Source organism: Phyllostomus discolor, chromosome 1, assembly GCF_004126475.2.
Source record: "Phyllostomus discolor isolate MPI-MPIP mPhyDis1 chromosome 1, mPhyDis1.pri.v3, whole genome shotgun sequence".
In the NCBI taxonomy this organism is placed as follows: domain Eukaryota; kingdom Metazoa; phylum Chordata; class Mammalia; order Chiroptera; family Phyllostomidae; genus Phyllostomus; species Phyllostomus discolor.
Window position 1 is genome coordinate 94,448,186 of NC_040903.2, and position 16,837 is coordinate 94,465,022.

A 16,837-nucleotide genomic window follows, 5' to 3' on the forward strand; every position below is an offset into this window, starting at 1 on the left:
CGACACCTAAATTACTCCCTTTATGCAAAAAAATTTAAAAAGGTGTGGTTTTATTATTTTTCTATACAGGTATGCTCTCATAAAACAGGTTATATTTTTAAACATTATATGCATTCAAGAAAAACATATCATTTATAAGCCTGTTTTATATATTTCATGAGATCTGTGCCCTCTGCTTGAACCCTGACAAATAGGGAAATGCTGCTCTTATAAAAGCTATGGAATTTAATTTAAAACAGTGAAGGTGTCAGTTCTGAGAACTCTGATGTGTGTGGTCCTGTACGACCTCTTCATTCCCGAGCAAACAGGGTCCTGTTGAGGTAGTACACCCACAGTGAATTATTTTTCCCTCTCAGTGGCTAGACTTTCACCAGACAAACCAGTACTCGACAACACAAAACCAAAGACAACCTGGCCCCATGAGTCCGATCTACAGAGGTCTATTTAGTTTTGCTTTACAGCAATAATTACTGATGAAAACAATGATGGAAGGGGTTCATAACAACAATTGTTGTGCTTTAAAATTCACTCAGAATAAAGAGATTTCTGATACTTACTCCAAGGATCTTCTTTTGGCATCGACCACATTCAGGAGCAAAGAACTTCTCATAGCAGAGCTCACAATACAGGGCTCCCTTTTCCTCCACAAAGCCAATGTAGGCCATTGTATTTTTGCAGTGAGCACAGTTAAATTCTTCTGGATGCCAAGATTTTCCCAGCGCCACTAGGAATGGTCCCCTGAAAGAAGTAAAGAGATCAAGCTGGCTCAGGAATCAAAGTTTCTAAAGTTTGCCTGGATAGGATTCTCTTTTATACAATATCCAAACAATTAAATGCTTGCATAATTCTCCTTCTCAGGGACTGAACCCATGTCATTTTACATAGGGACTTCCTGCACATTCATGTGAAAAGAGAGGAGGAGTAAGAGCACTGAAAGGCCATGTGCCCCCTCCCCTGTTATTCTATCTGCAAGAGATTGGGTAGTTACGTTTTTTGAGTTCTAATGAATGAGTCTATCTGTATCATGATTATGACTGAGAATGAGGATGTTAACTGTGACAGAAAACAACCAGAAAAAATGTGGTTTAAGCAGAGGCGAGAGTTTGACATTTCCATAAAATAAACAAAAGGAAAATCTTAATTTGGTAATGTCAGGACCTTAAATATAATATTATCCAATAAAATATTCCAGTCAATTTCTCTTCCCTACACATAGTTTCATATATTTCTTAACTTTATTAAGCATATCAAATCATCAACCTCCAAAAGGACTACAGAAACTGTAAACTGGGTATCAGAGATTGTTTGAAGCTACTTAGGAAGGTTTTATTTAATTCAAACATGACTTGTTTTTAATGCACATTTATATCAAGGTAACAAATGTTTGTAAAGAGATTTTTCCCATTAAATATCATACAGTCATGAACTGATAAGGGTTTGGTTTGCTGGACAGGAATTCAGTATGAAGTCTTATCTAGTCATGAAGCCTGCAGAGCTTAACCATTCTAGCCTCTATAACTTTCTTTTCAGTAACATCACACTAATTTTTATTCATAGAGCAGCTTTACCTCCAAGGCACATTAACACTGATCTAATTTATCTGCGCAGCATTCCTGTGAGATAGACCAGGGCAGTTATTGTGCCCTCAGTTTAACAGATGGAGCAGCTGAGATACAGAATATTCAAAAGATACGACAAATACCATAAAAATCTCCGACTGAGTGAGGGCCAGAAGCTGAATGTCCCGAATCCTGGCACACTGTTCCAGTCAGCCGATACTCTCTGCCTTTGGTCTCATTATCATCAGGCACCATCACTGAGCCACCACAGGGTAACTGTTATTACTATTAAATACCTACTTCCAGCCACATTACTAATAAGAAGAGTCACAGTAATAAGCAGCATAAAGTTAAAGCACTTATTTTAGCCTCTGATATTCAGTAGCTATCTCCCATTGGGAATTCTTTGCAAATATACACTGATGTTTACTAGGAACCCGCACCTAATTCTGAAGGAGTCAAGGAAGTAGAAAGGCACTTGAATGATTCAAATGTGTTCTGTAGGGTATAAGTGGGTGTTTTCTAGCTCCATTTTTTGTTTCTTTTTTTTCTTTTTCTTAAAAGACACAACATTTTATTTTTCAATTACAGTTTACATTCAATGTTATTCTGTATTAATTTCAGTTGTACAACATAGTGTTAGACAATCATATACTTTACAAAGTGTCCCTTCCCCTAATATTTCCAGTACCCAGCTGGCATCATACATAGTTCTTTCAGTATTATTGACTACATTCCCTATGCTGTACTTTATATCCCTGTGACCATTTTGTAAACTACCAATTTGTACTTAATTCTATAATATGCCATTTGTATAACCTAGTGCATGCAGCTCTCTTAGTACTTGAGACAAGTAGTTATTATTATCTTTTAAACTCTAGGGTACTTTGGTTGTATTATCACTTAACAAAGAATGCCTTTGTTAGCTGATTCCTGCCAGAAGGAGGAAGGGCTACAGATTCCCTATGTAACCAAGTATGTTACTTGCAGTAGGTTGTCTCTCAGTTTCAAACTGGTTTATAAGTAACTGTCCTGCTAAACAAGTTCCTTCTTTCACTTTTTTTCAGTATGTATTTGGCAAGTAGTTTTCCTTCAAATATAAACCAAGAAGTTGAAATGCTCAAAGCTAGTCAAAGTTTTATGAGAAGTCTAAGCTTTTCCACCAGGTGGGTACCTGGCTATATATGCCTGAAAAATCTGCCAAGCTAAATTTTTTGTGACCGTAACGTTGGTCTGGACATTAAAGTAGTTCAGTACAATTTACTGGGGTGAATTTTTTATAAGAGCACATCTTCAGTTCCTCCATGAGCCTGGATGGCCCCTTGAGGCCAGCACGCACAGTCTTCTCAGTTTGCAAAAGCAGTCAACTAACCTCAAACTCCACATTCTGTTAAAGCAAGGGGTTAGTTACTATATGTGTGGAATAAAGAGCTTTATTCCTGGAACATGTCTATCAGTGCTACCAGGCCGTTAATAAAGTTCATTCGAGAAAAAAAAAAAAAAAAACAAAAAACAAGACATTTAAGAAAAATTGATTGAGGACCATAACATCTATTTTCTAGATTTTCTAAAATGTGTGCTGAGATCAGCTCAGACCAGCAGAGTGATGGGTTCTGCAACTGAGACAGACCCATTCCACAGAATCATTCCTTTAATGACCAGTGTTCAGCAGGACACCATCAGTCTTCACTGACCCTCACCACAGGAAAGAGCTCTGCGGAATCCATCTCAGCTCCTCCTGCAAGTTGCTGCTTGAAAGTGTTCTTTGTTAGATCACACAAGGCCATTTTCACATGGATTCCTTGGAGAAATTCTTTTCAGATTTTTGCAACAAGAATAGTTTTGCTTCTTCTGAGTAACAGAATTACTTTTCAACTCAATGTACAGTACTTGGGAAAATTAACTCCATTTTTTGTCTACTGTTTGAACACTTAAAGCCAAATTTAGTCCAACCACAGCAAGTATGTAAGTCAACGTTGCAGGTCTTACCCAGTCACAATGAAAAATTTCTGTCCAGTGCTCATTTTCAATGGTTCCATTCAAGATTTTCATGCTTGCTTTGTTCCCTTTTGCAATTTAGAAGATTTTCTTGCATTTTGTGTATTCTTTTTTTTTAAGTTTTTGTTTTAAATTGTTTTAAAGATTTTATTTATTTATTTACTTTTTTAGAGAGGGAAGGGAGGGAGAAAGAGAGAGAGAAAGATCAATGTGCGGTTGCTGGGGGCTGTGGCCTGCAACCCAGGCATGTGCCCTGACTGGGAATCAAACCTGCAATGCTTTGGTTTGCAGCCTGTGCTCAATCCACTGAGCTGCACTAGCCAGGGTGATATTTCATGTATTCTTAAAAGTGTTTTTGAAAGCTTTCTGGACTAACATCCACTACAAAAAATAAACAGTAATATTGTCCACCAAAAGTGTAATTTTAAGATATTGTTTTAGTTTATGAAATGTGAATAGTGAAAGATCCTAACAATAATAAAGAAACTCCCTCTGCACCTTTAAAAAGTGAGTTGAAGATGACCCCTGCTCCTGCCAAATCTCCTTTTTCTTTACCAAACATGCTCTGGGCAGATACTGGCCTACTGTGATATCCCTTGGCTACACTGGAAGAGTCTTTTCCATCAATGCCATTGAAGATATAAACAGATTAAACAATAAAATCTTCTACTTATAACAAAGTACTCTCTTCTCTGTGTCAGGAGAGACTCATTTAACAAATTCATTAACACAGGATTAACACTGAAGAAAGTTCTTGTTCTGTGTAGGATTGGGTTTCCATCTTTAAAGTAGAATGACAGGCTTGGATAACTGCAAATGGAATTAAGTATTCAGCCACCTCTTATGATACTCTGCACCTCCTGGGCACTTACTAAATACTTGTTGACTGACAAAGGAAGGGAGGGGGAGAGTTAAAGCCCTGACTGGCTGAGAGAAGAGCTAGGGCATGAAACTTTTTATCCTGTTTATCTTCTGTGAGACTTATGCCAAAAAGGAAAAAAACAATATGAGAGAAGAGATAGGGAAGGATGCTAAGAGGAAAAGAAAAGTTTACAGTAGAAAAGTGAAAGGAATTGCAAATTCCAACAGGTACAATCTAGCAGGGATTTAACTTTGAAATCAAATGCTTACTTCTTGCCTCCCTTTATTATTTAATTTTCACAACTCTCAGTGACATACATTAACTCCGTAAAAACAGATGAAGCTAACATTGTAGAAGATAGGCAACTTTCCTAAGATTATGGTGGATAATGAACTGTAGAGCAGGACCCTCCAAGGCCCAGCCATTATAGATTAAAAATTTTATTTGGCCAAGACTTACTGCACCAATAGATGTTAAACGTCACATAAAAAAGAACTCTTGTGCTCAAAAATAAATATGGAAGCTGATATTCTACTTAACTAGGTGTAATATATAATGAAAATGTATAAGTTAGTTTATATTACGCTCAACTTTTAGGAAGGGCCTAGCATGAGAAAACAGTCTAAGAACAACAAAGCTCGAAAAACAAAATGAAATAGAAAAGATTATTGGGAGAAAATGCACAACACACACAGAGTCACAAATATATACAAACACACATGCAGGAAGAGAAAAGAGTAAAAGAGAGGGAATAAAGTGACTATCTTTTGTGATTTACAATACTTGAAATTAGAAATATTAAAAATCTTCCCCCAAGTTTAGAAACATTGTATTTTTGACACACTTAATTCATTTCCACTGGATTATTCCAAAACTTTCCAATTTAGAACATACAAAAATACTTCTTTAATTGTCTTTCTTTCTCTCTCTTTTTTCTTCTTATTCTATTACAGTTGCCCCAATTTTTTCCCTTTTGCCCCCCTCTACCCAGCCCACCCCTCTCTACCACAATCATTCCCCTCTCCCTTGTCCATGTCCGTGAGTCATTCAAACATGTTCTTTGACTAATCTCTTCCACGGTTAACTGCTCCCTCCTCCCCTCCTACAGCCGTCAGTCTATTCCATGTTTCTATGTCTCTGGTTCTATTTTTCCAATTAGTTTATTTTGTTCATTCGATTCCAGTTATAAGTGAGGTCATATGGTACTTGTCTCTCACCAACTGGCTTATTTCACTTAACATAATAGTCTCTAGTTCCACTCATGCTGTTGCAAAAGGTAGGAATTCCTTCTTTCTTTCTGTTGCATAGTATTCTATTATGTAAATATACCACAGTTGGGTTTTTTTTTAATCCACTCATCTACTGATGGGCACTTGGGCTATTTCCAAGCGCTACTGTAAACAGTGCTGCTGTGAATACAGGCATGTCTAAGTTCTTTCAAATTGGTGTTTCAGAATTTTTAAGGTATAATCCTATCACTGTTGGAATCACTGAGTCAAAAGGCAGTTCCATTTTTAATTTTTTTGAGGAAATTCCATGTGTTTTCCATAGTATCATCTTTAATTCATAGTCCTTTAAGAGACTGCTTTTAAAAGGTGGTAAGGCTTTCAGCCTGTCCTCTGTTTCAGTGTCTTTGGTTATATTTTGCTTGTTTCTTTGTTTTGTTGTTTAGGTTCCTGTTAAAGGAGAGATCATATGGTATTTATCTTTCACTGCCTGGCTGAAAGTGGCCAGAGGGGAGAGAAGAGGGAATTTCAGGGGAGAACGGGAAGGGTTTACAGGAACAAATTTAAAGGACACATGGACAAAAACTAGGGGGAGGGTGGTATTGGGAGGGAAGTGGGGAGGGTTGGGTGGGTGGGCTGGATTGGGAGTAAAAGGGAGAAAACTGTACTTGAACAATGATTAAAATAAAAAAATAAACATGTTAAAAAAATAAAAATAAAAGGTGGTAAGGGCACTTATAAATAGCTTTTTTTAATTTGAAAGAAATGAAGGACATGCTCCTTAAGAATAAATGCATAGGTAAAATGAACCCAAACATAATAGTGCATAAAAGAACAAGGTCTAAAAAAGGTAATATTAATTGATAATTTAAAAACAAGTTTACTGGAGGCAATTACAGTCAATTTATATCAAGGTTATTATAAAATTAGATAATCAGGAGAAATGTCATTTTATATAATAAGACAAGTGGAATATAATTTCAGTTGGGCAAGGCTAATAGCATGTGTTCCTTCAAATATTTTTTAAAAGTTCATTCATCAACTGACCATTTACTAAATGTGATGGTAAGTGCCAGGCACTGTTCTGGGAGCAGAGACGATACCAAGAAACAAAGCCAGAAAAAGCCCTGCTTGCACAGAACTTACATTCCAGTATCGTGGAGAGAGACAACAAAACAGATAAATACGATACATGGTATGTTAGATTTTAAATGCTGGGGATAAAAATGAAGCAGGGATGCAAGATAGGGAGACTATATGTGGGCGGCCGGGAGTGGCCAGGAATACTCTGATAATTGAGTGAAGACCTGAAGGAGAAGAAAGTGAGCAATGCAAATATCTCAGGAGAGAGAATTTAGGCAAAGGAAACAGCAGTTTTTCAATACCATAAATCTGAACTCTTGTTCTGTATCTTTGGTCATTTCCTTAAATTAAGGGATTAACACATTAAACCAAGAAACCTTTTATTTTCAAGTAAAATCTTAACCAGAAAGGGAAATAAATAAAACCTATTAATAAAGGAGTGTTCAGAGATTGGAATGGATGGTGAGACAGGCAAAACACTCTGCTGGCCTCTCCTTGGGGTAACTGAGATACCTCTCCTTAGGAGAAAAATATGAAAGTCACTGAGCAAGAAATAATTCAGTAATGTTAAAATTCTCTTTCTCACTAGAATTAACTATGGGTTGACTGAACGTGATTGTTCTGGGGCTGTAATGCAGGCAAAAGCAGAACAATAGTAATGCGGCTATTTTTTGAAAAGCATTCCCTATCTAAGAAGAAATTCAAGCACCATAAATCCCTTACTTCTTTCACAAAGATGCTAAGGAGCTAAACATGAATGGTCCATTTAATTCCATATAATTAATACAAGTGGTCAGTCCATTTTAATGCCACTAGATGTAACAGTCAAGAAATAATCCAGCGTTTTCATAAGCCCATTCTACCATGGAAACTAAAATGTGATTCTGGCTATATTAGGCTGATTTTCTGATTCCCTATTATGCCAGCATTCCAACAGTTGATCTACTCATGAGTAAAAGAGTGGAAGAAATTCTATCATAATGAATTGGAAATGTTCATAGCAAACTTAATCAAAGCTTCAGCAGAATTTCCTAAATCGTAACACCCTAGTCATCTATAAAAAGCAACCAACTAATCAAAGTAGTGCCTAAATAATACAATTTAGGCAGAATATTCACAATCTTTTCAGGATTCAAATAAACCAAAAAAATTTAAGTATTAGGTCAAAATAAAATGATTTATAGAGTTTTAAGTTAAATATGTTCTATAAGAGATAGCCAGTTCAGTACTAATATTCAGTGATATAGGTTTCTGAGGTTTTTTCCAAAAACAATTTACTTTGCTAAAAATAAAATAAAACACAAACTTTGCCTTAGTTTGGATTTATTTAAAAATGTTTGAAAATGTAAAATATTTAGAAAATAAATATAAAATAGGGAAGGGTTTACAGGAACAAATATAAAGGACACATGGACAAAAACTAGGGGGGGTGGAAATGGGAGGGAGTGGGGAGGGATGAGTGGGTGGGCTGGGATGGGAGTAAAGGACAGAAAACTGTACTTGAACAATGATTAAAATAAAATTTAAAAAAGAAAATAAATATAAAATAAACAATATAAATTATACTGTGGAAAACAAACAATACAAATTCTAAAATCTTAAACTTCTTAGAGTTTGCCAGGTTGCAATACTCTACACTGAAAGTATCAAGTCTGTGTGCAGCTTGTTTTTAAAACAGGTGTACAAGAGAATGTCACTTGATCCAACGCCTCCTTGCTTTGGTAAGTGATACTGGTGTTTGAGGCCAAGAACTAGAATTATGCTTTGACTAGGTCTCTGAACTGACCACAGTCTATTCAAGTTGCTTTGGCATTTGAGCACCAGGCAAATGTGTTATGTTAATTACTGTTAGAAGATCTTGACATGAACTAATCCCTGTTCCTATTAGTTTCCTTATAAATGAAGCTTTAATGTTTAACTGATAACAAGTGCTAGGGTAATCCAGAGCAATATAAAATTTAACAGATGAGGGAGCAATAAGTGATGGCCATTCATGTTATTAACATAATTTATTTCACACGACAAGAACATCGTGCACTAAAATTTCATTCTGGTTTAGTATTAAAACTGAAATAAGGTAGGCAGGGGTGGGGATATAATTTCTATCCATTGTAAGTTTTTCAGATGTGCTGCTAGTAGTGATTACAGGGTGTCACAGAATTTGATAAATCAGACAACATGAATAAGCAACTGAAATGGTTTGACATTTTGCTAACCTACCTAATTATTTGCTTACAACAGGTACACAAGAAGCAGTGACTCCTGTCTCCATAAAGGGTATCTGTGCTCACCACATTGTATTCCTAAATACCAGTCTACCGAACCAAAGTACTGTAACTCACAGAAGCAATGTGACAAGCTTGAACATTTTATTTCATTAATATTAAACCTAAAGCCCTGGCTGGCTGGCCGGGTTGGTTAGAACGTCATTCCTGTATGACGTTCTTAGAGTTGTGGGTTTGATCCTTGATCAGAGGCACTTACAAGAAGCAACCACTGAATAAATAAGTGGAAAAAGAAATTGATGTTTCTCTCTCTCTCAAATCAATAAATAAAAATTAAAAAATTAAACCTAAAAATATAACAACTAAATACAGTGAGTAATTAAAAAGTGTTTTATTATGCTAAGTGAAATAAGTCAGTCAGAAAAAGCTGAGGACCATATGAATTAACTCATGTGGGATATAAAACTGAACCTCACAGACGCAGACAACAGTGTGGTGGTTTCCAGAGGGAAGGGGCCTGAGTGTTAGAAAAGGGTGAAGGGGCCAAATAGATGGTAAAAGAAGGTGATTTGACTTTGGATGGTGAGCACAAGCGCAACATACAGATTGTGCATCATAGAAATATACTCTTGGAACCTGTATGACCCTATTAACCAATGTCACACCAATAAATTTTATAAAATAAAAAAGTATAGTGTTTTATTTACTAGGGTAAAGTAGCAATATCACACTAGAGTAGTACTTTTAGCAAAATAACTGCAACTGAATCAATATTACGGCCAGAAACCTGAGTGGGTCTAGAGTCACATGCAATCTGCTCAGGTCACACATTCACTGAGCGCCTCTGAGTGCTGGTTACGGTGCAGGACTGCGGGAACCTCTGCTGAGTTCCTTCTCCTCATAACCACTATTACTGCTGCTGCTGCTACTGGCTAACTCTTAGTAAGCAGACACCACCCACTGTGGACAATATTACAATTTAAGTGAAAAATAAGTTTACACAAAGTATATTATAATTCCATTTCTGCAAATAAAATCTGTCCTCAGGTGTGTGTGTCTTAAAAGTGTGACTTAAAATACTAACAGTGGCTCACTTAGGAAGTAGAATTATGAATGAACTTTTATTTTTGCTTTCAGTTTTTTTATATTTTTGAAATGTCACAATAAACATGGACTACCTTTAAAATATAAAGTTGTTTCATTTTTAATCATGTATTGTGTGCTGTGTTCTCAACTCATTTATTATTAAACAGTGGGTCCAGGAGAAGAGTATTTATACTTGATTTTTAAAGAAAGTATTAAGGCTTGGGCTCCAGTTTCAGTATTAACAAGACACATTATCCTAAGCAATAATTATGTAATCGAAGAGGGGAAAAGTCTTAACCTCATTTAACTTTAGAGAACCTCTGTTTCAACTATTTCAAAACGGTAAATTAAAAATGAGGAGAGAGCGTGAGCAGTCATTTCGACTGATCATTTGTTACTGCCAACAAGGTGACTCACAGAGTGTCAACGAGGACCTGCTGGTGGGATCCCACAGTCACCATTCACACCTTTACCTCATAACATCTTCAAAGCTGCTTAGTAAGGAATGCTCAGAGATTTACTAAGTGCCAGTACAGTATACTCACTTAAGGTCCAGGCCTTTTTTCCTACTCGGAATTTAAGAGACAATAGAGACTTTGATAAAAATATAAAGAAGCAGGTTATGATCTCATCTAAAATTTAAAGCATTTATGTATAGTCTGAAGGTAATTATATTTTTCAGTGCTTAGGGGTTCAAAAAGCCAATCTTCTTCCCTATAGGACTCAAAGTTCTTTATGTTCTGTCAGTAGTTATTTTTCATCTAAATGAAAAGTCCTCACTTACAATTTGTAATAATGAAGTTTGGATAAATGATGTTCAGGATCCCTTCGAGGCTTAAAATTTTATTATTCTCTGATAGGTGACATTAATCATTATTTTTTCTTAGAAATTAATAAACTGAAAAAAATAATATTTTAGTTCTCATTTCAAGGGCCGAGAAGTACTTTTCATTAAAATAGATTCCAAGAAATGTATTAATATTTATCTACTTCAATAACAACTTATATAAAAATATGGCAAGAATATTTTCCCTAGTAAAATTGTGAATCAGAATATTTAAAAATATTCACATTGGTATTAAGTACTTCTAAGAAATTTCCAAAACAACCAACCTGATAACCTGGTTACAGTGGGCGCACATTGGAGTGCGCTTCCCTGCTGGAATGTGCTCAGCTCTTTGCACTAAAGTGTCCTGGTCGCTTGGCTGGGGCTGCCCCACAGCTGAGTTGGCTGGTGGTGCTGCACCTGAGATTCTTCCAGTGGAAGGTGCTAGGAGTTAAAACACAAAAAAACAATCAGAATGAGAGTAAGCCAAATACAAACTTTTTCTAATAAATAATAATACTTTTAAAAATAATCTATTCACTCACTCCCATTTAAGAGGTTATGTAGCAAACACTAGACTGACTACAGGGATAAATAAAAAGGAAAATCAAGGATTATTATAACATCAAGAGTTATGACAGATGTATCACAACATGTTTTGGAAAAAGAAATACTTCTGCTTCCAAGAGGAGATACAGTTAGGGTACATATTCACAGCATCTTTAACCATTCATTAAATTTAACTTGAAATATACCATAGGCGCATTAAAAATTTCAGTGGGTTGAAAATAACAACTCTTTATTGTTATCTATTCTCTTTCGTCCTGTATTACCTAAGAAGACTGTGCAATCAGATGTCCAGTTATATAAGGTAGCTACAATAGAAGCATCCTGGGACCTTCTTCTCACTCATCTGTGGTTATAGTGGGTTCTGATCATTTAAAATCACAATAATTCTTAGTTTTGCCTCCTCATCTCCATTTCTACAATACTGTGCTGGTTTACGTCCTCAATGTTTCCCATATGGACTAGTCACCAAACTGTCTTACCCTCCACAAGTTCATACTCCCAACTTCCACCTAAGACTGCAGTATGGCCTGGTCACAGACGCTGTTTTAGGGTTTTCCTGTTCTTCAGTCACTGAATATAGTATATACTTCTAATCTCTGCATACAAGGTCCACCAGTGGTCTCTGCCTGCTCCACTGCGTCACCTTTCAGCACTCTCTCTGCCTTTTGGTTTATGCTACAGCAATACAAACTGCCTCACTTTTTCTTGTGAACGGGTCTTTCCTGTCATTTCTCTATGCTTCTTCCTCTTTATTTAGTAACCGCTGCTTACTATATAAGATTCAGCCCAAAAATCAATTGCTCCAAAAAATCCTCCTTGAATTACCTCTCCCTGCTGCTCCCTCCCCATAATCCCAATGAAATGTTTCTCTTCAATGTTCCCATAATTTTCTGTGAATGGTTTTATTGTTTCTACTACGCTTATCTGCCTTCTTCTCCAACTACATAGTAAGCTCACTAAGGGTAGGAACTATGTCTTATTCATTACCCTCACAATTAATACTGTGTCTGGAATAAATGAACGAATGAATAAATAAACTGGAAGCGATACATATGTGAACGAATGCAGGACTATAAAGGACTGACACCAACAGAAGGTCGGCTCCTTACTCATAAGCAAGTAAAATTGTAAGGAAAGAGAAAAAATGTACAGTAAAGAGGTTTAAACGGAAGAGCTTTTTAGAAAAGCACACACAATACAAATTAACAAAGTGTGTGTGTACACATGTGTATATATTGATAGATATATATTGACAGTATAATAATCTATATTAAAGGTGTGGTCAAAACTGAGTAAGATTAATTAGGATAAGTGAGAGAATAATTCTCCTTCACCAGAATGAAGCCTGTTAGTCATAGATCCAGAAAGTGGGCATTTATAAACACTTAGCACATCTACGGTGTTCTGCCTGGCACTGGAGCTGTGAAATGGCACTTTACAGTCCAGGGAACTCTACTACTGCCCATGTTTCAAGTGAGTCACCTGGACTCGGAATATGTTTTCATTCTCTTAAACTCATACTCTCTCTTGTAGAAACGGGAAAGAAAATTACTGTAATATTCACTTGGTGCACTCTCTTCCTTGTTATCTCATTTACTCACACAGCACAACTGCTGCCTCTGTGGGTTTCCAGGTCTGATTTCTCTTGGAGCACCGGAGAGTGCCAAATCTTGCTCTTATCTTTATGTTCACGGCATGCAAAATGTTTTTGACCTTCTTGCACACATTGCCAGCTCTTCCTAAGAAGTTCTATGGTTTGAATTTTCCCACTTACTCAGACATGGCCCTCTGCTTCCCTGACACTCAGTCTCCAGATGCTAACAACGATTTCATTACAAGTGCTTCCTTGTAAGGGACAGAAGGTCTGTCCCTTCTTTCTAATCGGTACACATCTCTAGCCATGGAGCCCTGTTTTGAATCCCTCCAATCCAGATCTCTGCAATTCTCCAAAGCAGTCTCTCTGCTGCCAGTCTCTTCTTCAACTTCTTCTTCTAGATTCTTTTCCCAAATACACTAGTCTGATCACGTATTCTTTTTTTTATAAAGGTCCAGTAACTCCCCACTGTGAACTATGTGCAGTCCTGATGTCTGGTCCCTTAGCAGGCTCACTCCAATCTTCTTTATAATCTTGCCTTTTACACTCACCAACATGAGTCATCATCCCTGTCATCATCATCATACTTGATTACAGTTCTTTAATATTTAACTTGTGCTGGCACTATTCTCAAATCCTTACAACAGTCCTATGATTTAGGCATGATCAGTACCACTTTTTTACTTGGAGGCAAAGGGAGGTTAAGAAAGCTGCCCGAGTTCAAATACAAAATGAAGGGCAGTCCTGGATCTGGGCAGTCTGGCTCCGGAGTATGCTCCTAAATACCATGCTATCATCCACTCACTGTCCCCTGAACATGTTACGTCACCTGCTGCTTCTGTGATCCTCAGCCAATGAAACATCCCTTTGTCCTCTGCTGCTCAGTTTTCCCATTCTGCAAACCTCATGAAAGTTCCATTTCTGTCCTCAGTATTTCCTGACCATCCCAGCTAGAAGTGTTCTCTTGCTCCCTTTAATATCTATTAACAACCCTGCCTATATAATTTATTTGCTATTTACTTATAGGACCTGTAGTATCTTTTGCTTCCTAACTCAATGACAAGCTCTTAAAAAATAAGGACAAACTATACCCATTACCAGAACATTGCCTTAAACACAGAGGGAAAAAAAAAACAAGCAAATGAAAAAGGAAAGGTTCTAAATCACTATCATTTTGCCTTTTTAAAAGAGAATATTAAGGTATAGATTTTTAAAATGTGGAATGGGTTCAGGATTTCAAACACTGGGAAAGTTACCAGTTGAAAAATCTGAAAATCAGACCTCAAAGAGAGTCAAACTCTTTCATCTGCAACATGCCTTTATTTTATCACATTATCTATGCATAAGCCCTAAAGAACTTAGTCACTGAGACAGTTTTAGCAATAAAACAGTGTGGTAATTCTGTATCGGTCATTGTAAAATGGGACATAAGCCACCTGGCCCAGGCCTCAAGGAGAAGGTACATGGGGAACTAACTCACTTAACATGAGAAGCCATTCTTACACATGAAACATCTGATCATCCTAAGCACCTAGAAAAAGGCTCTATATTAACTGCTGTTCCTTTATGGTGAAGAAAAGCCTTGCTTTCTGTTCCTGCCCCATTTTAACCACTTTGGATAAGACCAAAGTTCTCACACCTCTGTTTTGTTGCTGTGTTGCTAGCACACTGGCCCACACAAAGCTATACAAGCCTGTTAATTACCAAGCCCTGAACATTTCCAAGACCCAGTTATTCCCTGTATGAGTAAAATGATGTTTCATTTCTTCAGACTGAATTTCTCACTACTCAAGCACAGGAATGGCAACTTTGAAGCCATCAAGTGCCAACTGCCGGCCTCTGCTCACTTGGCTTATCGGGGACAGGGAGGTGTAAACACGTGAGGTCTTGGGAGTGGGAAAGCGCCACGAATGAGCCCTGCCTCCTTTAGAATTCTGTAGAGAATGGATGACCATACAGAGAAAACAGTCTTCCACAGGCAGCAGTGACTAAAAACACTTCAAATTTATTGAATTCATCCTAAAAATCACCTACATTAAGGCAGACAAAATACATCTCTTTTGAAGTAGCAGCTTAAAGATGACAATCTTCTTATTTGTAATGTTTCTTTTTAAAATCCCAGTAGAACTATTTAGTCGCAATGTGGAATTAGCCCATTTCATAAACTACCAATCTAAGTCCTCCCAAATTTAAGGGATTTATTCTAACTGAATAATGAATGGGTCAGTAAGGGGTGACAGTGGAAACATTAGGAAGTTTTCCTTTTAAGCTTAATCTTGAGCTACTTCCATTAAATTTGGCTTCTTTTGTGGCTATTCTCTAGCCTACTAGGATCATGTTTTAAAAACATTTTTTTTCTTTTGAATCAAATACATTTCAGCACAAAACTCATGTAGAAATTTAGAGCCACTAGCTACTTTCCAATCCAACAGTGTTGGTGAGAATATCTTTTATTTACTTTAGAATAGTCATTTATGAGTCTTCTAAGGTTTTTTATGACATACATTCATAATTATTCTATGCTCTTGTTTTTTAGCACTATGACAGTTAAACCTAAAATTATAAAGATTATCATTAAATAAGTAAACATAAATTAGTGGGAACATCCAGAGGCATAGTAGAATAATTTCTTAGACTATAATATGTAAAGTTGTCAAAGTACCAGTAAAATTTAATACCCACAATATATTGAGTTACTAGTTTTCAAAATATCTGCCACAGTGAAATAGCTGAGAATTCTAAGGGTAATACTTTTGCAAACAGCAAACAGACTTCTGATTTACTAAACATGAATTTTACTACCAAGAAATACAAAAGTCAACTTATTTGAACTGCACATTATTAATCAATGACACAGAATTTATTTATTTATTTATTTATTTATTTTTTAGAGAGGGATGGGAGGGAGATAGAGAGAGAGAGAGAGAGAAACATCAATGTGCAGTTGCTGGGGGTTATGGCCTGCAACCCAGGCATGTACCCTGGCTGGGAACCGAACCTGGGACACTTTGGTTCCCAGCCCGAGCTCAATCCACTGAGCTATGCCAGCCAGGATGATACAGAATTTTTAAAAATTGAACTGCATAATATTCATTAACTTAGAAGAACATCTACTTCCTATTACTGGGTAACTTTGTGATGTTATTTGGAAAGATAAAATGAAACTTCTTTAATTTAGAAAGCTCTTAACTGCATTTTTTTCCCCAAAGCAGATGATTTAAGTTTGCATTATTTAGAAAATTAGTTAACATAATCTTATTCTGAGATTTATCTTTCTTTTCTAATCATTATAAGGCCCAACCAAGTGATTATCAAGTTTATCCAAATAACTTCCGCACTATGGGCCACATAAATACATTATTGGGGGTTTGTTTACATAGTATGTAATATACAATACTATAAAATACTATGTAATAATAAGGAATTATAAATTATCTAATTATTTACTATGTGTTTCAAAAATAACTGAACTCATTAAATAGCACTTATTTTCCTAAATAAGGAGTTTACAGAAAGAAAACTGATTAAGAGCAATAGAACTCCAGGTAATACAATCTGTGAATTCTCTGAAAACAGATGTTTCTAACTATATTAAGAATAAGAAAATATATCAAATTAAGAACATTTGATATATTTTCTTTCCATCCATGTACTAAAAAAGGCTGTTAACTCTAAACCAATACACTTAGAAAAAATAGTGTCCTTAGCTGTTGTGGCTCAGCGGATTGAGCACTGGCCTGCAAACCAAAGGGTCACCTGGGGCATTCCCAGTGAGGGCACAAGCCTGGGTTGCAGGCCAGGTCCCCAG

At 36.4% G+C, this 16,837-nt stretch overlaps 1 protein-coding gene and 1 long non-coding RNA gene across 7 annotated transcripts in view; one reads left to right on the forward strand and one right to left on the reverse strand.

Moving 5' to 3' along the window:
• Positions 1-16,837, reverse strand: part of PDLIM5 (PDZ and LIM domain 5) — a 218,492-nt gene that overhangs the window by 9,821 nt on the left and 191,834 nt on the right. For all 6 annotated transcript variants that reach the window (XM_028505743.2, XM_036026317.1, XM_036026309.1 and 3 more), the window contains 2 exons: positions 11,153-11,309; positions 558-738 (listed from right to left, as the gene is read on the reverse strand). In XM_028505743.2, coding sequence (XP_028361544.1) covers positions 558-738; positions 11,153-11,309 — 338 coding nt within the window. The remainder of the gene's footprint in view (positions 1-557; positions 739-11,152; positions 11,310-16,837) is intronic.
• LOC118500664 lies at positions 5,861-6,851 on the forward strand. The gene is made up of 2 exons (XR_004903242.1): positions 5,861-6,014; positions 6,368-6,851. It is a non-coding gene; the product is annotated as an uncharacterized LOC118500664 (long non-coding RNA).